This window comes from Fusarium falciforme, chromosome 6 (assembly GCF_026873545.1).
Source record: "Fusarium falciforme chromosome 6, complete sequence".
NCBI lineage: Eukaryota > Fungi > Ascomycota > Sordariomycetes > Hypocreales > Nectriaceae > Fusarium > Fusarium falciforme.
Genome location: NC_070549.1, coordinates 883,884 through 909,255, shown reverse-complemented (window position 1 = coordinate 909,255; position 25,372 = coordinate 883,884). Strand labels below are relative to the sequence as shown.

Sequence of the window (25,372 nt, the reverse complement as noted above, 5' to 3'; positions counted from 1 at the left end):
CAAGAGCAGGAGCCTCAGGGGGCGTGTCATTAGTAGACGACTCACTTACAACGGTTCCCCACGTCTGGTTCCTTCTCCTGAAGAATCATGATGGGATCGATCAACAGAAGACGAAGCAGGGCCCGGGCGAAGAGAGAGAGAGAGAGAGGTTGGGTCGGTCTCTGAATTATGGGGACGTTGCTCATGTACACGCACCCAGAGGAGGGATGTGGGAGTTGGATTTGTGTATCTGGTGGCATTACATGTCCTGGGATGGAAGCTGTAAAAGACCATTGTCCTCTTGTTCTTCCGTGTTTCGTCTCGTTCTTTTATACTCGTTCTGTTTCCATCATCATCGACCTCTTCCTCTTGGCAGAAACACCTCCCTCGATCGCTTCACCTGCAATCCTTCCTGTTTAGCATCTTGTTATCCCTATTGATACCCTATTCCCAACCGTCACAATGGCATACTCGTCCAAGTTCACCCCTCGTCCCGTCACCGACATCTTTACAAATGACACCTGCATCAACCGTCGCAACTGCACCCGCTCGGTGCCCATGAAGGTCCTCATCCTGGGTGTTGGACGCACCGGCACAGCCTGTACGTTTATTCCTCGACTTTCCGGTTACAGCTAACACTCTCAGCCATGCGCGCCGCCATGAAGCAGCTCGGCTACGTCGACACATACCACATGATGAACTGCTCCATCGAGAACCCCCCCGACGCACTCATGTGGATGGACGCCCTCTGCGCAAAGTACGACAAGCAGGGCGAGCCCTTCACCCGCAAGGACTGGGACCAGCTCCTCGGCGGCGCCCAGGCTGTCTGTGACTGGCCCGCCATCGCTTTCGCAAAGGAGCTCATCGAGGCCTACCCCGAGGCAAAGGTCGTCCTCACCAACCGCGACGTCGACTCGTGGCACGCATCCACCATGAGGACCGTCTACTGGCGCGTTACCGACCACGAGCTGCGATGGCTCTCCCACTTTGACTGGGCTGCTTCTATGTACTATCCCATGCTCCGCAAGTTCTTCGATACTTTTTTCGAGGGCGACTTTCCCAACCGCGGCAAGGACGTCTTCCGCCGACACTACGCAGAGGTCCGCAGCCTGGTCCCCAAGGAGAGACTGCTGGAATACAAGATCACCGACGGATGGGAGCCTCTCTGCGAGTTCCTCGGCGAGCCGGTGCCCAAGGGCTGCGAGTTCCCCCGCGTCAACGACAACTCGGATTTTGTTTCGCGATCGCGCCGCAGGAACCGTCACCAGATGTACAATGTCGCCCTGCGCTACGTCTGCACAACTGCTCTGGCAGTCATGATGATCTACGCCGTCGCGCACATGCTGTCCATGATCTAATCGGCCGAGGTGCGAGCATCGCTGAAACTTTAACGAGGGCCGCGATGGGGCGTGTGCGTGTACGATGAACCAAACCGAGTATCTAGTCCGAGAGCAAGAGGGTCCGTCAGTAGGACAATTCTCGCCCTCAGGGGCATTGTATGATGGCCAAGCGCCACTGGAAGTGGTGCCATGTTTGCTTCCAAAGAAAAGTCACAAGAATGAGGTGACGTAAACTGTTAAGGCGATGTGCTGTGCACTGAGTCTAGTGGAGGCTCACAGTAAGGTTTAATGTGCTGTCTCCTTGCCTGAAGAAGCGCTGGCCAAAAAAGCAGGGCTTGGGGAATGAGTGATAGAAGGGTTTTCATCTCTTGTTTTCTCCTAATGGATTGGAGTTGCGGGCGTATGTTTATAGATAGGTTTCCAAATACGATTGTCCATTTCCTTCATATCCGAGGGCGAAGTGAGCCATCTTTGCCGTGTTGTGATGCCGATATTCACCTAGAATATAGGAGAAATATGGCTTGAACCAACGAGCCTTGTAAAGATGTCGCAGATTTCGCCTTGAACTACGTTGCCATCAGCGTTTAGGCCGGCTTCTAACATCCTGACACTAGTACTGACTTGCTCATCGTCAATGGCTGGTGAGGTTTGACAACCAAGCTTCTACGACACAGAATCTGTTGGTGAGGCTGCGTCGTGGGTTTCAAGGACCAGAGACAGCATGAACAGGGTCCAATTAGCGTTTCTAATTCCCTTGATACGCCAGAGAAAAAGAGCAAAGGTTGGTCTCAAGTCTGAATAGCCGTCGTCCTCAAGAACATGGGTGGCCCAAGTCCTCTGCCGTCCGAATAACCTCAAAGCACCCCAGCCAATCTTACAACACCGTGTCTACACACCCCCTCCCTGGCTCACTCAATCAGCCCTACGGGTCTACCCCAGAGTCAAAGACATGCTTCGTGGACACAATCTGGATATTCTGCTGCCTAGCATGGATTGGCGCCGTCACGTCATCCAAAGAGGAGTGACGCGAGCGTAGGGGTCTGCCAAGAGCAAATTTTGACCTAATTTACAGATGGCTGGTCTTTGGTGGCATTTCTTCTTGCGTTCATGTGCACAAGCTTTAAGAATTTGGCGTTCTGGCCGGGTTCTTGTTTTCCATAGAGTTGGGCGGCTCTCTTTGAGGTTCGCCAAAGATGGGCTACAATGTGTTTGAGCCCTATTTCAAGTGTGTTCTATATTCCCTACTTGTAGAATACATCATGCCGTCAATCGGTGAGCTCATGGTCTCTATAATCACCGTTCCTGGCCTTCTTTCGCGGTCAAGGCATCTCTGCCAATTCCCCAAGGCTCTGCCAATTCGGGGTATTCCAGCCATTCCGGTTCAGATGCTATTCGCTTCCAATCCTGTCGATATTGTGCTCCTTTTCGTTTTGTTTGTTGACTCGAATCTCGAGCCCAGAGGACGTCGTCTCCGAGTGAATGTCGGCGGCTCCGTTCAATTCGATCACCCATCCCCCAGCCTTCACCGAATAAACTCTCTTTCTCCTGCAGAGGTTCTATATCTCATAGAAAACATTATTGGCCCAAAGATCTTTGCTCTTCCGCTGTTTGTTGAGGAATAATCGCCGAGTTCCAGTTTGCCGTATCCAGAGATTGGGATGGCTCACGGCCACAAGCATTGCTGGTCTCCTTACCTGGCAATAGCGCCCAATGCAAACAGCTTGATCGTTTGAGAAGATCAGGTTCTCTTGGTTCTGCCTGGTCATTCACGGACATGCCCGCAAAAAGTGCTGCAGCTTTGCGACGGATGGGACGTACTAAGCTGATGCAGGAGTCATCTCGCCTTGGTCTTATGGCCTATGCGGCATACCGAAATCCACACTGCAAGAAGCCGTATGAGATGACCTCACCAGTGAGATCAAAGAACCCGAGGACTTCTTGTCGAGGCATCTCCTCTTCTTATACGTGCCACAAACGCGGCGGAGTCGACGCGATCCGTGCCTTGATCCTCCACCCCAGCAAGCGACATGCAGAATACGAGGTGTCCAATCAATGGCGAATGCATACCTATTTGGCTGTTCCGCAATTAGCTCCGCAATTTGACATTCTAGAACTGGATGTGATTCATCCTGTCGTACGTTTGAGAGTTGCGTCTGTATGGCAGCGTGGATCTGGTATTGTTTTTCGCAACTATGCGGATATCGCATGGTGTTGGGATGAAGAGCAACTCTTTCATATGCAGAAAAATTGATAGACAGTAATCATGCTCTTTCAGCCTTTACCCAGGAATACCCACGCCATTGTATCCATAACTCACGCTCGCTCCGATTTCCTCCCAAACAGGGACAAATAATAGGTTACTACTACAAACCGAAAGGACAATAACCGTTTAGGGACTTCACATTACAATAAAGGTCAATTTTATCCAAAAATCAATAATCAGCTAAAATACAATAACCAGATCAGGTCGGCAGGCCTAGATCGCTGTTCAACGTCCGGCCTGCCAAGAATACCCAGCCTTCCCCAAGCCTCAGACATATCTATTCATGTTGGCATTTCAAAATCTCACCAGGGCAAGATATGCTCCTTTGAACCAAGCCTTGCTCGTTCGGTTGTACGTGTGAGAGGGATGTGGAACTCCAAACTGTTACAAAGCCGCTTATCAAGTATCGACTGTCAGCCAAGGATACACCAACTCCGCATCGTCTGCACTTCTTTACTCAGGAACATCCAAATGTTTGCATCCTTGAGCTGGCGCAGCAGGAGAGTAGGCAATGACTGCATGGCTTTCAGCAGGAGGCTAAACCCCAGCTGGCCATGGCCTCCCCGCCTTACGCTGCACGTTTCCGAGACAAACTTCATGATGAGAAGAGGTCTCTCGATCAAGCTGTGGCTGTGCTATCAACACAGCGAAAGAGATGGCCTTTAGAAAGACTCGAAAATCGCCACATCTCGAACCCTTGTGCCTGTGCTCTCCATCAATCCTCCCCATCCACAATGGCTGATATCGTACTCTGAACCGTCGGCGTCATCCCCGTCATCGGGGCTGCCATTGCCACGTACCGACAGCTCGACTCACGCCTCAAGGTCTTCAACAACCACTCCGAAGCCCTTGACCGTATGGCCAAGAGTCTAGGTCGCAACTACACAATGTTCCAGCTCGAGTTTTACCAGCTTCTACGGTTCGCCTTCTCCGATAGGACTATACAGCGGATGAAGACGGACCAGGGTTGCAAGGAGTGGAAGGAGTGCGAGGTGTACGAGGCACGAATGCGGAGGGGTCTTGGGGGCAGCTACAAGTCCTGCAAGATCTTGGTGGACGATATTGCGGCTGCCCTGAACAGCTTCGCCGTGAAGCTAAACACGTGTGTGACAGGGGAAGAGGAAGACGTGAGTACTATCTAAAGCTGTTCGAGTCCCCCAACAGCTGACACTTGTGCGACGCAGCAGTCCAACAAGGGAAGCGAGACAATGACCAAGTTCCTGCTACGCTGCCGAGTGACGCTGCTCGCTCCAGCGCTCGAGGGCATCAACAGCCGGCTCCGTGAGCTTCTGCAGGACCTGACGTCTCTGGGGGAGAAGATGGAGGCACTCAGCAGAGCTCATCCGTCGGGTGGCGCTCTGCGACTGCTCTCGTAGGTAGTTGCCGAGAGGTTTGATCGAGGTGCCAAGAAGAGCAGCGAGGGCACGGCAGCTTGATCAAGACTACAGAGGGAAACATGATTTGACAGTCCATCAACCTCATTCTATGTCCAATCCTCTGCATATGGAATAAAGTTGAATGACCATTCAGTCATGACCCCCTCCCACTAGATTCTTGGATCGTAATGATGGAGAGGCTTCTAATTTGCCGGGAGCCATGGTCGTCTAGAGGACCATGCAGGGGGCCGAGAGCGTCGGACGGCATGCCGAGTTTGGTAATAAACGGAGATTCACAAAGGGGGAGAGAGAAAGGCGTTAAACTGGTAATTCATAAGGGTTAGAAATGGTCGTTAGGCGTCAACTGTATAGAAGAATTTAATCCAGTATCAGCCCACGTGAGAAGCAAGTCAAGGGAGCCAACTCAATGCCACGTCCATTTACCCATAGGAACTAAAACTGCGTGGCTGGGCGGGCGGCCGATGGATCTCTTGGCAGGCGTGCGAGGCATTATTTTTGACCAACTGGAAGATGACAGGGGTTTTCCTCATGTTTCAAGAATAGAAGCCAAGTGAGAAAAAAGTGGCGCTTTTAGCTGGTTCATGGATGTTGGTTCGTCGAGGAGAGCGTTGCACCATCTGCGGGGACATGGATTGTTATTTTCTTTTCTTGGGTACGACTGTGCGTGTTGTTGACGGAGTTTAACTGTTGAAAGGATTCGTCCGTCCGTCTCCGAGAGGCGAGAGAATACGGGACGGAGATGTTCAGATGAGATAGGGGCTATGGGTGGCTCTCTATGTTTCTGTTGATTCCAAAGGATTGCTGACATCTACAGCATATGGCAACGACTGCGGCCTCGGAATGCTCACTCTCCATCTCTGAATTTGTCTTGTCTGGCGTGATAACAAACCCCTGTAGCTCTCTTCCCTCCCCGCGGATCAGGGCTGAGCAGGAGGCTGTACAGCTTCTAAGGTTAAATCGAGGTGCGATCTGCATCGGGTGACGGGTACCTGTCTTGGATATGACGAGCACTCCTAGAGGACATGTACTAGATACAGGCGCTAGCTGAGGCTGGTATTTTACACTACGCGCCAGTGAACTCGCGGGCCAATCGACGAGATGAAGAGTCCATCACGGGAGACACCGTTGTGTCGAATGGCTCGAGAGGATGACGACAGGGTTTTGCTTCCGCCGTAGTGGTTCTAACAGAGGAAACTTGCCTGTCTCGTATTGTTTGAGTGTCACTCTCGCGTACCCCTCGCTACGCCTCGTAATTCTCATTCATCCCCCCATCCTTGTGCCCCCCGTATCCTCCCCAATGCATCATCTATAAACAAGAGAGCTTGCTTGCGGCCCCCAAAATGTAAGACCAGGGTTCAATGGCCTGACAGGGCTAGACGCGCCTTTGGGCTTACTACCCGAGAAATCAAAAGGGAGGACGACCGCCTGCCTACTGTGTCAGCCTTCTCCCCTCACATCAGGAATACCTTCTGTCGAGTCTTACGGTCGGGGAGAGAGACGACGATAAACGAGCCCAACAACTTCAGAGTCGAATACCCTCGAAGCTCAGGGTCAAGATGCGCTCGATATTACTTTCAACCTTGCTGCTGGCCGCGTCAGCCGTCAAGGTCCTAGGCGTCGACACATTGTTTACTCACCCGGGCACCTACGATGAAGGCGACGAAGCAATCAACAACCCCGTATACAAGGAGGGCGATACTATCCTCATCAATTGGGTGACGGACCTGAAGCAGATCACCGTCTACGTCTTCCAGCGTAACCCTAGCGACTTTTCCGGAACGACGCAGCTGGGAGAATATGTCCGAGGTAGGAGATCGAGGCACCCAACAGCAGTAACATAGGTCTTACAAGAGTAGAAAACGTAACGAGCAAGAGCACTTTCTGGAAAGTCAGCCTCGGCGAGGACTCGTTCAACCGCACCGTCCCCAAGGGCGAGATGCCTGTCCTGTACTTCGCTCTGTACAACCCCTCAGACGACGCCGTAAAGATCATCAAGTCGCAAGACTTCAATGTCTCCCTCTCCGACGCCGCCGAGACGTCTTCCACCACGACAAAGGGCTCCGCAGCTTCCACCATCGCCGACGGCCCCGCCAAGACGAGCTCCGAAGCCGAAGACGACGATAGCCTCTCCGCCGGTGCCGGCGCGGGTATCGCGGTCGGCGCGACACTCGGTGTTCTCGCCCTCGCGGGAATAGGATTCTTCTTCTGGAGGAGAATGAGGAGACCTCAGCCGCAGTATCAACAACCCCAGCAGTATCAGCAGTATCAGCAATACAACGTCCCACCGCCAGACCCAAAACCTCAGCAACCGACCGAGCTAGTTGGTCACTACCATCCTCAACAACAGCAGGGCCACATCTACGAGGCCCCCTAATCTTATAAGATCGCCTGCAGGAGTAATCGGTACAAAGGTTTATTGGAAAATAAGGGAGGATTGGGGATACCCGGAGCAAAACCAAGGTATTTTATTTATTATTTATTTTCTTGTGTATTTTATCTTTTTGTATTAGAGCGTGCGTATGCATTTAGGCCCAAGGAGGCCATTCCCATACAATCAAGATTAGCAAATCCTCGTTCTCTGATATATCCGTGAACCATCGGAACAACGGCTTTTGGCCTCGGGGCTTCCCGTCGATAGGCAATGGCGAAAACCGCTTTGAGAGTGGTCAGGCTGTGAGGGTGTCACGCAAGCTTCTGCGCTAGACAGAAACTATTCCTTCAGCCACTTCTGGACAACTGCGTGAGATGAATATTGCCATTGGATCAACAGATATTAGTTGGCAAAAGACGCGACGGGACCAACCGAGGAGACCAGGGAGAATCAAGGGCCCAATTAACGGGAATAGCTTGCTTGTGTGTATGTCCAAGGGACCAACCGTTCTCGGGCTGAAGCTGTGACAGGTCGAATCTTCAGGGTCTGAGTTGCATACCGAGTTGACAGCCGGGTCAACAGATAGATATATGGCCCTTGCACGGCTCTATCGACGTATATACATTCGACCTGCCCAATCTAGATACCAACGGCTTCTTTATCCGTGTCTCATTCCAATCCTCCCCATCTTTTGGCACTTCTAGAACGTTTAAACTTTCAGCAACCCAACAGCACTGAAAAAACTCCACTACGCCATGATCAAAACAGCAACCATGTCCGCAACCATCGCGTTACCCATTGCTGACGGACCGATAGACCCTGGAGAATCCCCAATTGCACCATAGGCTCGAGCAATTGCGATGCTAATATGAATACGAGCCCCGAGAGCATCATATCAACGCGGGAGCCTCTGCTCTCGAGTTCTCGTCTTCAGGCTCGACGACGACAGCAACAATTCGGAACCATGACAGCCTTTTTCAAGCCGAGTTCAGAGACAGACGTCTCACCCGAGCCGGTACTCAATGATGCGAATGGCGACCTTGTTACCGCGACCGAGGAGCGCAGTCTGCACCGCGGTCTCGCGGAGCGGCATCTTTCAATGCTTGGCATCGCCGGCGCCATCGGGACGGGCCTGTTTCTCGGCCTTGGCGGATCGGTGCAGACGGGCGGTCCCCTCGGTGCTCTCCTCGGCTACGCGACCGTCGGCCTCGTCGTGTGCGCCGTGCAGTTTGCCCTCGGAGAGGTTGCGGCGCTCCTCCCCGTGACGGGTGCCTTTGTCCGACACGCAGAGTTTCTGGTAGATCCGGCTTGGGGATTCGCAATCGGTTGGAACCTCGTGTACGGCAATGTTCTATCTGTTCCCTCCGAGATCACGGCCATCTGCGTGCTGTTCGAGTTCTGGACCGACCTCAACCCCTCCGTCTTCATCATCATCTTCATCATCCTAACCGCAGCAGTCGGCCTGGCCTTTATCCGCGTCTTTGGAGAAGTCGAATTCTGGTTCGCCCTGCTCAAGATTCTGCTGGTCGTCTTCCTCATCATTCTGGGTCTTGTCATCAACCTCGGAGGAGTTCCAGGAACCCCTCGCATCGGCTTCAGGTACTGGAACGATCCCGGTCCGTTTGTCGAGCACATCGCCACGGGGAACTGGGGCAAGTTTCTTGGATACTGGTCCGTCATGACGAGCGCCGTCTTCTCGTTTGCGGGTGTAGAGTCCATCGCCATGGCTGCTGCCGAGACGAGAAACCCTGCAAAGGCCATCCCCAAGGCTTGCAAGAACGTCTTTATCCGCATCATCGTCTTTTACATCCTGGCTATTCTCATCGTCGGCATGCTGGTCCCGAGCAACGATGAGCGTCTTAACGATTCGTCTGGACAAGCGGCTCAGAGTCCCTTCGTTATCGCCGCGTCTGCAGCTGGTATCCCCGCCATCCCATCCGTCGTCAACGCCGTTGTCATCACCTCTGCCTGGTCAGCGTCGAATCAGAGTCTTCTTGCGGGTACTCGTGTTCTGTATGGTCTTGCTCTCAAGCGCCAGGCACCTCAGATCTTTCTCCGAACTACTTCGTGGGGCACTCCCTACGTGTGCGTGCTCTTCTTTACCGCTTTCATGTTCCTCAGCTTCATGAGTCTCTCGAATGGAGCCATGACTGTCTTTTGGTGGCTTGTCGACCTGACTGCCGCTGGAGTTCTTGTCTCCTGGTCGTCCATCCTCCTGAACCACATTAGACTGCGACTCGCCATGAAGAAGCAGGGCATCCCGATCACCAGCTTGCCTTGGCACAACTCTTGGACTCGTAAGTTTCCGCTGTCCAGATACTCAAAATCTTGCATTCTCTAACATCGTCAGTCTATTCTTCCATTGTCGCCCTCTGCATGTGCTTGATCATCCTCTTCACTGGCGGTTTCTCAGTCTTTACAAAGGGCAACTGGGACCCTGTTGGCTTTGTATCATCCTACTTGTGAGTGACACGCACCATTTTATACTCATGATCTGATTGCTAACGATCTGGCAGAGATATCCCGCTCGTTATAGGTGCATACCTCATTTGGAAGTTTGTCAAGAAGACAAAGATTGTGTCCTTATCCGAGATACCCCTTCAAGATGCGATTAAAAAGTCAGAACATGACAGGGCCGCGGAGGTATAGACCCGGCCATGGGAATGCCATCCATAGAGTAGAGCATTGTTACAATAAATTAGAAGTTCAAATCACGTCTCGATCCTGGCTCACCTCCTACAACGCGAGTGGGATGTGGGAGTGCCTCTCCATCATCTCAACTCCAACCGACCAGTAGCTCAACCACATGACTATACCACTTGAACCGACAAGCATACGGCTCACTCAATTCATTCAATTATTCTATGGTGACGAAGAGGGATGGGCATCCCTCAACAAGCCGCCTTGGTCAAAGATGGTCGCCTCTTGGGCACGCAGGAGTGATGTGAACTCAGAGCATCAAGGACCATGCCACAGCCTCGCCTTCTCTTCCCTTGTAACTTATCGACGACGAAACACTATCAATCCGATTCTTCTTCCTATATGTCCCACATAATCTTGCTGATCCTGACCCGATGGTCAGGAAGGTGACAGACTGAGGCTGCAATGAGGGATGGAACATCCAAGTCTGTCCCCGAGCTATGGATACAGGCCACAGAAGCCATCCCATAAGAGCTAAAGAACATAGATACTCGATATCAGCTCTTTTTAGGCTATGGAGGCGCCTGTTCTCCAAGACTCTGCCGGAGAGTATGCGATTACCTCAAGTACACCGAGGAGAGAGGAACAAGAATCACCGCCTCTGTTTAGCATATCCAAGCACCCCGAGTCTCCAATATTTTCATTCTTGACACTCTCTTTGAGACGAAACCTAGCATCACCTTGGGTCAGCTCGTGGCCAATTTGTGGCCAAAAACAGTGTTACCTTGGCACAACATGTGGTCATTCTATGTTCAAGTTGACGTTGCCTTAGATCAGCCCCAGGCAAAGTCCTATAACATGCGCAGCACCCAGGGGCATTCGCCCCTTCCTGTCCCTCTGCTAGGAGGTCAGAACTCATCCAAACTCACGATTCACGGGCAGATCGTTAGCTTCGTCCATTATACAGCTCGAACCATACTACAATTCTAGCACTCCAGCCCGGGGTTGTTGTACCAGTCCTCACATTGTCTACACTATGTTGCTTGGCCAGCAGTCGAGGACTCTTCTGGCCATGCTGTAACCACGTACCATACTCTCAAGAAGGGTTTTAAAGAACTAAAGTGCTTTAATGAAGAGCCTCGCAACTTCTTCACATCACGGAGTACAGGCATCTTGAGGTTGATGTTCCCTCTAGCAACCAACACTATCATCGAATACAACAACCAGGCACTCATGTCAAACGACAACAGATGATTCTCAAACACTACAATCACATAAGAACCAGGCACCCATTCATTAGAGAAATCCTTTTTCCAACTCGTAAAGATGCTTCGGCTTAGTTCAACTTGTCAAACTCTACCCGCTTGACGAGGTCGGTTGCCATCAACCAAGTTAAGCACCCAGAAGGATAGCCCTGCCCGATGAATGAAGGGGCATCTTTGAGAGATCATGCCTCTGTAACTCAACATTTGATGAGATCTTGGGGAAATAATTCCCCTTGGCCATGCCCTTGAGCAGGAGATCTCCCAAGATTAGAATGTTCGTATGATCTTAGACAAGATACCCCTTGAATACTGCGTTCAAGAGGATGTGCCCCTGAGCCCAGTGTCCAAGTCACATCAAGCAACAAGAGCACGCAAACTTCCGGTCAACCCAGCAAACACAACGCTTCTAGGTTTAGAAACACCTTCGATCAAACTTCACAAAGGTCCCTCGCTCTACGAGAGTTCAGCTTCAGCTCAAAGCCAAACACATCGCAGCCATCACGGCAGTTCCACAAGGTTACAACGTGTCCCATCTCTAACCATAACCTTCTCTTTCAAAACATACGCTACGTCGCATCTGCCCGGAAATGCTGACCCGGTATCTCGGTCCTGGGAAGCAAGCAACACCCTCAAATGTCTAGTCCAGCCACCCAAAAGACAATCTTCAGCTTTGTAATTAAACATCTCGGAAATAATCATCCATGATACAATAACGATAAACAAAGAGAACATGACTAGCCAGAGGTTGAGCTTGATGCTGTGATGACGCTCCCAATAGTTCAAACGTCATGACCAACATCTGTCTTGACTCGTGGAACACTAAAACTATCCATCCCCCCCCCCGCCGTGCCGCGATACTCTCCTAGTGAAAAAGCCGCCCCATGCGGCCGGGCTGCCACGCGCAGGGCCGAGAACAGATCTGCGGTTTCCCCCACCTACGTCAAGATGGTGTGGTCAAGAGAAAGCAATTCTGCGGAATGTTGTGTTATTCGGTGATATTCCTGTTTTTGCTTCTTACCGTTGAGAAGAAGGAATCAAGTCTTTGACGTTATCGTACATTTGAGATGCTTCAAGGTTAGTTTGACAGCAAGCCCTGTGGCATCATGATTCCCGGCGCCATCCGACAATATGGGCTTAGTTAGTTTAGTCACAGCTCGGACCGAGTCCATGGTAAAAAGGTCCCTTTGCTTTCCGTAGTGTGACGGAACTGGGAAAGTTTGGGAGAAGAGACGGGCCTCCAGGGGTGGTGGGTGTGTTGGTGAGTGTTTGCGACACTCATGCTAAACAAAGAAATCTGCGACACTGGGGATGGCACATTCTCTCAAAGTTCAGCCGCAGATGGACAAGACCAAAAAACCCATCCCTTCCTTGGCAAGAAATCTCCCCCAACCCAACTCGCTTCCCCCCTCCGTCAGACCACGGGAGACTGTGCCGCTCACCCACATGCAACGCCGCCCGCCCCGAACTGTGATCGGCACGCTCCAGACCCCAAGCACCACCCCGGGAGATGAAATGGCCGTCCATTTTGGCGAGATTAGACTCAGAGTTTCTCGCTAAAGAGACAGAAAGACCTCGTGGCACCCCGTGCGGGATGGATGATCGATATTGACAGTCCCGGACATGCGGATTCAATAAAAGTCGCATTCGAAGGGTTCAGGAATGCTAGCTATCCGTTGAAAACAGGGTTTTCGAAAGCATTCCAGTGTATTCTCGGAATCAAGTCATTCCATAGAAGAAGCATTTTCGCTTGCAGTTTCAGCCATGGACGAAACGCTGGTTCCGTCCATCATTGCATGCGTGTTGCAGCGGTGAGCCAAGAAAAAGCGCCTGGCAGTTAGGCTATTCATTTTCTTACTTGTTTTTTCTTCTTTGTTGTAGAGCGGAGAGAATCACTAGCTTGTTCTCCGGCAGAGGAATCGTTCCATTGTCCATGCCTGTCTGTCTCACAAGCTTGTTCTTCATACGAGACGTATCTATCTTGGAGAGAGACAACTACAACGACAATAGCAGCATCAACGGTCGACGATCCTAACCTCATGTGTATGTTTCGACTGGTCACCTGCAGAAAAGTCGACCTTGCTTGGCTGAGAATAGCTTCTCTTCCCTTAATAAAGACTTATCATTCAATATCACCTTGTCAACACCATCTTGTCCTGGTCACCAACACCAACAACACCAACACCAACACCAAAACAGTCACACTTCCCGTGCGGTCCATCGCCCCAATGATCGTCTCCGTCCCATCACGCTACCCTCCTCAAGCCCGCCTCACCTTTTTCTCTCTCCCGGCCTCCGGCTCTCCTGATTCGTCTTGAGGTCTCTCCACTCCTCCATCTTCTTCATTCCAGACACACAATGCCGTTCGCCCTGCTCCACCCCCTGACCCCATTGGCCGCCACGTTTCCGCCTTGTTTTTGTGACCCTGTCCAACCAATCTCGTGAGCCAAGACTAGCATCTGCAGTAGCTTCCTCATTCTTTTTTTCCCGCGTTATTATCGCCTTTGCTTTTTTCTCTGTCTGCAGCTTCTGTGACGGGGGCCAATGCTGCAGATGCCGTAGCGTGACGCACCAGGATGGAGCACACCGTCGACAATGCCGTGATCCTAGACGATGAGTTCAGGAGTCGTGCATCACTAGACGCATCCTCATCGAGGCGCTACTGGGAGAAGGTGGTGCTGCCAGTTCCCGCCGCCGGTGATTCCGCGTCTTGGTGTTTCACTCCCCGGGCTGTGTTGTGTACTGTAGACTTGTTTGAATCTGTGACGCCAACATCGAGACCTCGACATCACCATCATGTACATGTCTACATGTACCTGTGCCCGTTCACACGAGTCAAGTTTCAGCAAGTTAAGGCCAGCCATTGAAGTGAGGTATCTCAAAGTCGTTGTTTGTCATTCATTTGGTTGATCGGCAGATGCACTATTCTCTGCAGTGCGAGGTGCCGTCTTTCCCTCAGTAAAACGTATTTGCTTGCTTTGCTTTGCGCCATCTTTTGCGCAAAATGCTTTGGCTATCGAGCCATGTTCCTCTTCTCTAATCTCGATCGACCCTTGCCATTTTTCTTCTTCCCGTCACGGAAGCGAAAAAGCAAAACATAGTCCATCCCCATCTTCTTCCCCCATCCGTCATCAAATAAGAAAAGTGAATGTAGAAAATAAGAAAAAAGGTATCTTTGATCCAGACCAAGTGAATGTCTCGGCCATTCTTCCGTCTCTATCGAAAGAGGGCGCCTCCAGATGATGAAAGTAGTGAAAATAGTGGTGAGAAATTAGAAAGACATAGTCGTTTCCGTATCAGGCGTTCGTTGCGTCCCAGGAGGAATTTTTTTTCCAGAAAAAGGGCCTTCCCAAGGCAGAGGAGTATAAATCGCCGGGTACAAGACAAACAAAGGCGGGAAGGGGGAATCAACAACTCCATCTCCAAGAAATCTCTTTGCAAAAACAACAGAGTGCCACCCCGTACAAGATTCGCTGCGCCAGACTTTCATGCTTCTACAAGAATTTGATATCTTGCCCCTTCCTCATAAATTTCCTCAACAAAATACAAAAACTCCTCGCTTTTTCGAAAAAGGTGTTTTCCAAAAGTGCTAAAATAGACATAGAAAAATGTTTAAACCAAACAAGATCTGGTGTCCAAAAGATACAGGGTCGAAAAGAACCAGTCCCGGACTCTCATTTCGTTGGGTCGTTAAACGTTGTTTTTTGGTTGGCGTAATCCTTGCACGGCCTTTGGGGAAAAAATTTTGGTGCATCCAAGTATGTAAAGGAGTCCCTGGGAATGGTAATGTGTTGCCAAGGGTCGATATTAAATGTCGAGTAATGTCCAAGGGAACCTGAAGAATCAAACAAGGGGGGTCCGGGGCTTGTTGGTGCTGGGCCTCGGGGGGTATCTCATCCAGTTTGTGTAAGGGGCGGCTGCGTCGATGCTCAGTCAGACAAAATCATGTCCTGATGACGAGATCTAATAGCAGCCTTGGAACGTAGGCATAAAGGGGACCTGCTGGTGGAAGGGTATGTGGTGCTGCAGGATGGGCACATGTTGAACGTATTTTACCATATCCCAGATAGGGAAATAGGATTTGTGTTGTTGGCAAGGAGCCTGGATAGGTACAGGAACCGGCTGGCAGAGCATGGGCTGAGGGGGAACGGCCACCGGCACCTGCACGGGGACGGGGACAGGCCCAGAGTACTTCTGGGGCACAAACTCCTGGCTGTGGTAGATGAGTTGGTGTTCCTTGGGCTCCTCGGGGTCGAAAGCGTGGGGTGCATACTCCGGGGGAGTCTGCGGCATCTGGCGTTCCTGGTCGAAGTCGTCGTCCAGGTCGTCAATAGTAGAGCCGCTCGATGTGAGCGAGCCCTCATCGTCAGAGGATGAAGCCGGCGACAGAGGCGAGTCGTAGTCGTAGTCGTCGATGATGGCATCCTCGGTAGAAACGTATTCGGTAATGTGGTCTGGTGAGGCCGGTGGTGTCGGGGGAGAGACGGCCGGCATGGTAAACCTAGAGCAGGCCATGATCCTGGTTCGGAGCTCGTTGAGAGTGATCCGCTGCTCAGGGTTGGGTTCGAAGATCCGTCCCAGAATTTCGTTCAGTTCATCCGAGAGTGGGAGGATCGTCTTCAGGAAGTCCTTGGATCCGGCATAGGCCCGGTAGGTGGAGTCCTGGAAGGAAGCTTGTTTCCATGGGTTGCGTCCACAGGTGAGGTTGACGAGGATAACTCCAAGGCTCCAGACATCATTGGGGGCGCACATGTAGTAGGGCTTCCTAGCAGAGGGGTCCAGGCATTCTGAAGGAGGGGGAGGAATGTTAGTTGTCTGAAAGGTGTGAAGGAAAGGGGCATCAAGGGGATCAATCAGTTCAAAGGGGAGGAAAGATATGTACCTGGACTCATGTAGAATGTTGAACCGCATCCGTAGTCCTCGGATCGATCATCTGAAGTGGCAAGGCCAAAGTCGGCCAGCTTGACAGTGTCTCCACGGTCTGTTACCAAGATGTTCTCCGGCTTGAGGTCCCGATGGTAGATTCCCAGGTTGTGGCAGTGCTCCACGGCATCCAGGATCTGGAGGAAAATGTTCCTGGACAGTTCATCCTTACCAACATATTGACCACGTTCAGTAATATTCAGGAAGAGATCGCCCTCGGGGCAATACTCGAGAATAACGTAGATGCAGTCGGGATCATTCACAATCTTGAGCATCTGTACCACGTTGGCGTGGTTGGATGCCTTCCAGTGAAGACGGATCTCTCGTTGTTGGTAGGCAAACTGGCGGGGCTCCAATTGGGTTCCATCGGCGTTGAACTTGCTGAGGCACTTGACGGCGTATTTACCTCCGGTCTTGAGGTCGACAGCGAGGTAGACAACGCCATACGCGCCAGTTCCCAGGATCTCAGTCAGCTGCAGAGTGCCCTCGAGCACTCGGCCAAGCCTCTCCTCCGGAGCAAGTGGCCGTGTCGGGTAGTGTCGCGGCACGGCAAAAGGTTGTTGGATGGTGCACTTGGGGTTGTCGAAACCAGGCGACGCCGGAGGGGTTTGGTAACCGAAGATGGCATGGTGCTGCATTGTTATCTGTTGATATCTAACAAGTCCTAGAACTGGGGAGTGGTGGTCCTGGGGCCAGAGATATATCCAAACGGGAGAGAGACAGAGAGAAAAGGAAAAAGCATAAAAGAGGATTCTCCAACGGCCAGAAAAGGATCCTGATCCAAAGTCCAACGGGTTGAGTTTAGCTCCTGCGGGTTGTTGATGAGGGTGGTGGTTGTTGCGTGTGGTTGTTGTCGTGGGTTGTCCCGATGGCCGAATCAACGGGTCGAGATAGGCAGGGAGGCAAAAGAGGTGTTGAGTCTTTGGCCTGTCGCCTTCCAAGGAAAGTCGGTAGGTTGTCGTGAGGAGGATGGCAGAGAGGGAGGTTTGACGGGACCGAGGAGGGCGACAAGAGGACCTAGTGGTCACGTCTGCGAGAGCAGGGCCGGTGATGGAAGAAGGAAGTCGGAAGGAATGTCGTGAAAGTGGTGATGGAGGTCCCTCTCAAGCTAGATCCGGGAAGAGGCCAGTATAACAGCTCGCGCAGGATGAACGAGGCGGACGAGCGACACACACCAAGGCAGAGTACGTACCCAGCCGCAAGCCTCAGGCTTGGGATTGCGTGGATCACCCACACACCAAGGGGGGTCCACCGGCTTCATCAGACCCTGGTCGGCTTGGAGAGATTAATGACATGGGGCCCTGTCTTGGCCTCGTTGTGCGTTAATGCTCTGCTCCGTCTATTCTTGTCGAGCGAGGCGTGGAGCCGGAGGGGGGCGCCATGTACTGCTTCAAGGTTCGCCTGGGATGCGGCGTGCTGGGGCGTCGACTAGCTCAACAGGGGTGGCGCCTTGGTGACGCTGAGCAATATACGAAGAGGCAAGGATCGTTAGCTCTGACACAACGAAATAAAGTGGTCCGCTGTGTGGTCCTCTGTGTCACTGCCTCCCAGAGGCCAGGCCTCCTCTCATGCTGCCCCCCTCTCTCAGGCTCTCAGCACTAACGCCATCCATCGGCCCACTGCCAGGCCACCCATCCTCGTCCAGTCGGAGGCATCGATGGGGCTGCTGCTGGCTGGCAGATCGCTGGCGACCTGCCTGGGCGGAGTGGTCGGGTGCGTGTGCATGTTTGTGTGCACTGAGCTCTGTGGGCGCCCATCCGTCGGTACGCTCTGTGTTGTGTGCGCTGTGTGCTCTGCTGACACCCCTTCCCTCTCACTGTCTCCCCAGTGAGTGCCTGTGTTGCGTGTCCTTTCACTGTTCCCCCCCCTGTTCCCCTCTTCCCTCTCCACCGTCGGGCGAATCGTCATAATCGACAGCCCCGTGACGGATCACAGTTTGGCTCAGCAGCCCGCACCCGCACCCCAAGCCCGCGCCCAGCTTCAGACTTTGCCTCCGTCTGTGACTGACATGTCCGCCCCGGCCGGCGCGGCGAGGACGAGGCGAAGGAGGCGGCAGAGAGGAGAGCCTCCTCGGAGGCCGGCGTTGGACGAGACGAGACACACACGTTCGTTCTTTGTCTTTGATGGCCACACACAGAGTTTGGGTGGAGTCAAGTCCGGCGGTGCTTTCGTTTCGTACCTACACATGCTTTTTGCCCGACCACTGGTCCCGCGAGAAACAGCGCAGCTGGAACGGAGCTGCAAACCTTGGCTGGAATCCTCGATCGAACAGAAGGAAACCGGCCATGCAGCGAGCGATTGGCTCGTGGCAACCACAGGCAGGCGTCTGTGGCGCTTCGCCGACGTGTTTGCGGAAAGGAATGCATGAAGTCATGGAGTTGGGGACCATGCTGAGACCCTTCTGCATCTTTTCTGCGTGCAGTGCAGCATTCGTGCCTCAGGATGTTATCGAGCGCTCCTCTCTTTGGCTTCTTCGATCCAACCAGCCTCTCTCCTGCTGCACAAAGTGCCTCGTCGAGTCGCCCGCAAGGGGGGCTGAAGGGTGAACTGGCACCACTGCTGCAGCTGCCGATCACTACGGCAAATGGGCCGCCCATCCAGCGAGCACCAACGAGACGACGACGGGTCGGCAGCATGCATCTCTGTTCTGGGGCTAGAGCGCCTGCTGTAGGCGGATAGGCGCTGGCCAGGTCTGGGTGTCAAATGTGTGCTCGTCTTGTCTTACTCTGGCACGCGGTCTGAGAAAAAAGAGACTCCAGTACAAAGGCATCACTCTATGCCTGCCTCAAACGAGTCCTATTCGTAATAAAGAATCTCAGGTAATTTCTAGAGCATTTCTAGAGTGTCGAGTCTTATAATCATATTTTTTCCTAAATTTTATTATATTTAAGCGGCATATTTCGCCGCAGAGTAGTGGTATTTCATAACGGTTAGAGGTACTCTGCCTTTTTGGTGTCTCATTTTTTCTTGGACCACATGTCTGGCCTCGTTCAGGTGCAAGTTGTGCAGGGCACAGCCAGGACAGATCGACATGTCAAGAAAGCACCTGAGTGGCTGGATCCCGCACCCAGTTCGTTTTTGATGTTGAGTTGGTTCAACCAGTGCCGGGCCAGCTTTGAGCTGTGATTGGTGCACGCCGGAGATGATATCTAACTGCGATGTGTATCATTTCGCCTTTGTCAAGGCTGACAAGGAACGATTTGCGCCTCTGTGAAGCAACTGTACGTTTCACTCGTAAGCGAAGTCATGTTTGTGTGCTATGAGTGTGCTCTACGTTGCAGGCGGCAACGTGAGGCTGTCCAGGACCCAGCACAGAGATCTCATCTATCAAACAGACGCCTGTCTAACACTGGAGCGAGGCCAGCCATCCATCTGGTATCCATATGGCTTTTCTCTGCACGTATCCTTCTGACAGCGTTTCCTCAGAAGGCCTCAAACGTGGTGTCAAGTCATTGCTGAAGGGAAACGGTGGCAGGGCAGACCGACCCGGACGGCTACTGGACGCATGCCGGCATGGGCGACGCAGACCCTAGACCATGGGATTGCTCGAAGCAGACGGGTGCAGAACTGGTGTTGCTCTGATTGGGGTGACCATCCCGGGGTCCAACATGCCGACAACCCTGCCACGACAGCATCCAGTACAACCCCAGCGGTCCCAGAACTCTTGTCGACGATGCATCTCACCGCGAGGGCGAGGCCGTGTGTCTGTGTGTCTGTGCCCCCTGTTTGCCAGAGCTGCGTGTGAGCGTGGACAGTCGACGTGCCCCTTGGACAGGCCACGACAGGCCACGACGGGCCGGGTGGGACAAGTGAGGCTGTCAACAAGAAACGGGTTGCAGAGGAGGCGTCCAATCACGGACGGTCCAGGGCAGAGGGAATGCGCCCGTTGTCGTCCACTTTGCTGTCACGCTGCAATCTGGTTGCCCGTTGAAGGCATGGACATGATCCTGATCCTGATGCTAATTCTGATGATGGGTTGAGGACGAGGATGAATCAATGTGTTGCTTGTTGTTGGTTCATTCACCTGCCCTTTGCCGGGAGGTGCCTCGCCTCCACGCGCATTCCATGACGGCTGGAGCCCCAGATCCGAGCCTTGACAGCTGGGGAGTCGAGTTGAACTCACAGGGCATGCCAGTTGGAGCGTGTCTTTTGTTATTGACATTCGCTTTGTCCTCATGAGCAAGTGACTCTGCCTGTTGTCTCTGCTTCATCCGTCGGCCTCAGCCACGTATGTATTCCGCCGCGTGATGGATGTTATGACCTTGAAAGGACATGTTGGCAAAGGACATGTTGGGTGAAGCTCTCATTGTCGTCCTTCTCGAGCCTTGTCTCACTCGTGCCGCTACCCTATTCCATGTCAAAAGCCGCTGTCAACAGCGAGATCCCCCGGAATACCCCATCTCGCACACTGAACTGTCGCTAAAAACGGGGACGAGACAATGTCCCATGACTGGCAGATGCCAGACAGGCGCTGGGGAACGGGTCATGATGCGAGAAATGCATGTCGCTGGGCTGCGATGGGGGAGAGAGGCCCCTGGTCTCAGCGATAGCCTGGCATGTTTTGCGCCTGGAGAAAAGGGCGGTCTGGCTTGTCTCGCTGTTGTTGCTCAACTTGACCGTGATGTTCTCAAGATGCCCATGCATGGATGGCATGTCAAATCACGGGTGGGTCTAGGCCGCGTTGAGACTAGCGTCAAGATCTCGTTCTCCCTTCCTTCCAACTGTCTTGCTTGAGCTTCGTGTTCGCAACAACACAGACCAGACCAGCGAATAAACAATAGTTTCAAGAGGAACCTCCACCTGACGAGCATTGATACAGAATGGAGAACGGTTGACGGCAAGTCGCTTGATCCCTACAGGACGAATGCAGCCAGGCCAGGTCTTGCCTTGGGTGCCATGCGATGGTGCCCCCATGGCGCTGCCGTCCAGCAGGGATATCCCCTGGAATCGACCCATTCTCGCCGCCCTTGCCAACGCCTTTCCAGGGCGTCGAGGCAGATGAGCGAGCACTGATTCCTCTGATGCCAGAGTGCCTCACTAAGGAACCCGTCTCGAATCTCCCCTAAGCGGCCAGTCTGGGGCGTCGATCATACACTCTAGTTGAGGCACGGCGCTCGCTCCAGACATTGCTCAGGACTGTCGGGAGGATCCATTTCACACTTCCCGCCTTTGACGATGGATACTACGTACTCTACAGTGCTCCCTACACTTATCACACCCGCTAAGCAAATCGACAAGGTCCAAGCAGCCCGCCAAACACGGGACAGATTCATCCAGTTCATGCATGAGCTGATTCTGGGCAGCTGGCTCTGACCGAAACCTGCTCTCCGTGACTTGACCGGCGGTGACCGTCACGGCTCTCACCTTTCTCCTGCACGGGAGGCACATCAAGCCGTTCTGATTCGACATGCCGCCCGTTATGCTTGGCCGATCCATCGGGGGCCGAAACTAGACTTGTCGACGTGCCACTATTGGTTGTGACTCGCATCAAGGACATGACAACTTGGGATAGTCGTTGATGATCCAGGAAAGAGGTGCAGATGCAAGCTCTCGAGCTGGTGGCATATCGGTCCAATAGGAAATATCATCAACCTTGCCGTCACGCACTCACTTACAAGACGCACAACCATCGATAGCTCCGAGTCATGATCGTGCGTCAATGCCCGCAGTGTGTGAGCAGCGAAAGACGTCAGCCGGCACTGGGGAAGCACCGTCCGCACGGCACAAGACCCAAGCCTCAACAGCTCGATCGGGAGATTGTCAGAGAAAACAGGCACGGCGATGGACGGCGTCGCAGAGCGCACCATCACGTCCCCGCCAGGGCCACCTCCCCGGAGCCATGGCTGCGGTTGTTGAGTTATCACCAAGGCAGGGCTCCAATAGGGAGCAGAGACTGCCAGCATGACACCTGCTTTGAACACAGAATCGCCTGCTTCCCCCCGACCATTAGGCGTTTCTAGCCAGATCAAGCGATCCTTGCGTCTCGGCTGGGGATCTTGCAGAGGAAACAACCCGTAGTCGTTGAGCTTGGACTTGTCAGTGGTCCGAGGGGAGCAGGCAGGAATCCAGACTCGGCAGCAACAGGCTCACCGTCTTGTTCTGTCTCGGTCACTTCATGCACCTGGATCGAGAGGACAACCCTCTTGCATTCGATTCGCCGACCGTCTTAAACGTCGAACGCAACAGCTGGGATGCCCCGGGACGTTTCGAGATGGGTCGAGCGAGGTCGATGGCAGAGCAGATTCACCGCCAAAGGCAGGATGTCTGGGGCCTTCCTTACGTAGCGGTTCGACGCAAGGGAGGACAATGCAACAGCGATTGGATAGCCAGGGACATGATACTACGCCATCACGGGACGATGGAGCCACAGCGGCATGCGGAACCCCGCTGCCAGCCAGAGTCAAACCAAACCATACCGTTGTCTGGCTCAGCGCAGATCTCGCTCGCCCGCTATCAATCTCATTTGGCATTTCGCCACTTGACGGCATGTCATGGCGGCGGACGGCGATCAGCCATGGCTCGCTTGACCGTGGACCACATGTTCGTCGCATGGACTCTGGGCGTTGTGGTCCCCTACGCAGAAAACGCACTCGCCGTGGCCGAAGTCTAAATCAGCCAGGCAGGCGCAGAGTCGAGACCCCTCAACGGCGCAGGAGGCGAATCGGGCTGCCTGGATTGAGGACTAAGCAGTGGCCAGGCCGGTGTGGTAGGGGCGGCGACGATTGGATTGGGTGGTGTAGAACTGGCGGGATGACATCCGCGGCGCCTCGAGGGCTCCAGCTAACGGGCGGGACAGTGTGTGTGTGATGTTGGATGGATGATTTGCATCGAGAGCTTTCTTCAGCTGAAGATCTCTTGGTTCCTTCCTGGATGAGGTGGTTGGTTGGTGGACGGCCAGGAGACATCTGCGGCATCAGATTCGTGGGACGATCCAAGCAGACCCAACGTCACTTCGACTCTCTTTTGCCCTTCCTAGATGTCAAACCACCGTCTCAGCCTCAGGGATCCGGGGGACCAAGTACCGACAATAGCCTGCGCCCGGGGCATGGGCATGGAGGGAGTGTCATGTGTTTCCACGCGAGCGCAGAGTTTGCCCGGGCACGAGGACGGCAGACAGATTCGGCCGTCTCCTGATCCGTCACCCGGTGTTGCTGCAGCAAGTGGAGATGCCGTCACGGAGCGGGGCCGGGCAGGACACGGAGGCCCGGTGACGGCTACCCTGTACGGACAACTTGACGATGCTGGATTGGCCTTTACTGACTGGTTAGGCCCAGGAGCCGGAGTTCTACTGCCGTTGAGCTTGATATCACGATATGAGTGACGAGTCCGGTTCTACAGTGGATCGACTCGCCTTGAGTTTCTTTGATCTGCTATTCAGACGGTGAGACACTCTCAACAAAATCGTGAATAACATCACGATCCTGGGACTGACACAACACGATCAGTCACCGGAGCCAACCAGAGTCGAAACTACCCTACTTCATCCACCAGTGAGCGACTACGGACAAACTCAATGTCAAACACCAAGGACCCAAAGGTCGTTATGGCATAGCACGCCCGAGACAAGACGAAACCACCAAGGCGAGGAGGACGCACACGACAGCATGATCGCCAAACCAAGTCATGATGAACCTGGTTCCTGGAAAGGGTTCAGGCCTCGCTGGATGAGCAGGCACCCCAGCGAACCAGTGCCTTCAGTGACGCCGATCCTGACGACACACAAAGACCTCCCCAGTCAAGTCGTCCATATCATCCGATCGCTTCTCTTTGCCACGCCCGTCATCAATGTCTTGCCCTGCCTCGCACGTATCTCCCACAGGCCCCTTCGTCCCGCCCCCTGCCTCTCGAACAATTCCCCCCGGGCTTCCATCTCACTCACCGTTTCTGCTGCGCCCAATTGAGGATCCCTCTATCGCAGCCCAACAAGTGAGGCTGAGACTAAACTAAGCGACCGAGCGGCCCCCCGTTCTTTTCTTTTTCCCTCGTTCAAACTCCACCCGTTGACTCTGCTGGGGCCGGGATGACACGGACGGGCCAAAGTTGCTCGTGCTGGGGATGATCCATGGAGCAAGCAGGCAAGGCAAGGCAAGCCCTGGCGCTGTGATGTGATCGTCCGCCCTGGGGAGGACCCAAGGTTCGCAATTTCAATCTGACGGGGGGTCGCCGCAAGTTGCAGGATTGTTACAGGTGTGTATGAGGCACGATGTTGCTCATTACCACCTGCTTACCAACAGCAACAACGGGCGCTCTGAATGAGAAGGCACACACAAATTGTCTCGTCTGTCTGCACATCATCACCTTGAGCAAAAAAAAAAAAAAAAAAGAAAAAGAAAACCCCACATTTCCGGCTTCACCTTCTGGTTGGCACGATTGCTTGCCAGCACAGCACATTCAAGGTGGACCGTCCAACCCGCGAGGGTAATATCGCCGTGCAGGACCTGAAGATCGCTGCAAAATGAACAAGCCAAGTTCTCGGCCCTGGCGATTGGCAGTCTCTCAGTGACGTGAATTTTCTTGCTCATTCGATATTAAGGGATTGATCGCCAACGCCCTCTCGTGTTGCGCAGGATGAGATCTTCGCCTTCCACGTTGGGGAGGTTGACCTCATCATCGACAAATGATCCATGACATGACACACAGTGATGGGCAATTCAAACCTGGATCCTCAAGTCACACCCGTCAATCTCTTTTGATAACCGGGCCTCCTGGTCTTGCCTTGCAATTCACCGACGACATACGTGTCCCAGTTCTCGTCGCTTGTTCACCCGTGACACAAGTCCGCCGCGTCCTCTCCGAGACAGCAGGGCTACACTACCGTCCTTCCTCCAAAGCTATCGTCCAACGGCCGATCCTGAGGAACACAGGCTCACACAGCGGTTCAAGATCTCGTCTCGTGCAACAGTGACTCCTCCGTGTGGCAAACGTCCAAACATCAAAAAGTTCCTCCTTATTGATCATCGCCACGTTACGCCCCCCGGTTCTTGCATCCACTCACTCGCCCAACAACACCAGGCGCGCGGCTGGAGGCACTTCTGACTCTCCTTCACATGTCCACACGTCGAGGCAACAGGGAATTCTCTCTCGCCCGGCTTTGCAGCAACGTCTCGGCGTAGACCAACGCTCGTCTGCCTTGTCTGCCTATTCCCCACGCTCACGAGAAAGGCCAAGGCAACCGCGCCACCCCGTCCGAAGTTCCT

The 25,372-nt window shown here is 53.3% G+C and overlaps 5 protein-coding genes across 5 annotated transcripts; 4 read left to right on the top strand and 1 right to left on the bottom strand.

Moving 5' to 3' along the window:
• Positions 1-441: 441 nt before the first annotated feature.
• NCS54_00782800 (Hypothetical protein) lies at positions 442-1,337 on the top strand (the record flags this gene model as incomplete). Its single annotated transcript, XM_053153236.1, has 2 exons — positions 442-580; positions 625-1,337. 2 exons carry the CDS (start codon positions 442-444, stop codon positions 1,335-1,337), a joined length of 852 nt encoding a protein of 283 aa, XP_053009211.1.
• Positions 1,338-4,316: 2,979 nt separating this feature from the next.
• NCS54_00782700 (Hypothetical protein) lies at positions 4,317-4,958 on the top strand (the record flags this gene model as incomplete). The annotated part of the gene is made up of 3 exons (XM_053153235.1): positions 4,317-4,328; positions 4,389-4,709; positions 4,767-4,958. The coding sequence occupies 3 exons, from the start codon at positions 4,317-4,319 to the stop codon at positions 4,956-4,958; spliced, it is 525 nt and encodes a 174-aa protein (XP_053009210.1).
• Positions 4,959-6,535: 1,577 nt separating this feature from the next.
• NCS54_00782600 (Hypothetical protein) lies at positions 6,536-7,353 on the top strand (the record flags this gene model as incomplete). The annotated part of the gene is made up of 2 exons (XM_053153234.1): positions 6,536-6,785; positions 6,836-7,353. 2 exons carry the CDS (start codon positions 6,536-6,538, stop codon positions 7,351-7,353), a joined length of 768 nt encoding a protein of 255 aa, XP_053009209.1.
• Positions 7,354-8,218: 865 nt separating this feature from the next.
• On the top strand, positions 8,219-9,999 carry NCS54_00782500 (AA-permease domain-containing protein; the record flags this gene model as incomplete). Its single annotated transcript, XM_053153233.1, has 3 exons — positions 8,219-9,647; positions 9,701-9,812; positions 9,867-9,999. The coding sequence occupies 3 exons, from the start codon at positions 8,219-8,221 to the stop codon at positions 9,997-9,999; spliced, it is 1,674 nt and encodes a 557-aa protein (XP_053009208.1).
• A 5,216-nt stretch (positions 10,000-15,215) lies between these two features.
• Positions 15,216-17,254, bottom strand: NCS54_00782400 (Hypothetical protein; the record flags this gene model as incomplete). The annotated part of the gene is made up of 2 exons (XM_053153232.1): positions 16,135-17,254; positions 15,216-16,039 (listed from the first exon to the last, which is right to left on the bottom strand). The coding sequence occupies exons 1-2, from the start codon at positions 16,811-16,813 to the stop codon at positions 15,216-15,218; spliced, it is 1,503 nt and encodes a 500-aa protein (XP_053009207.1). The 5' UTR covers positions 16,814-17,254.
• Between the last annotated feature and the right edge of the window lie 8,118 nt (positions 17,255-25,372).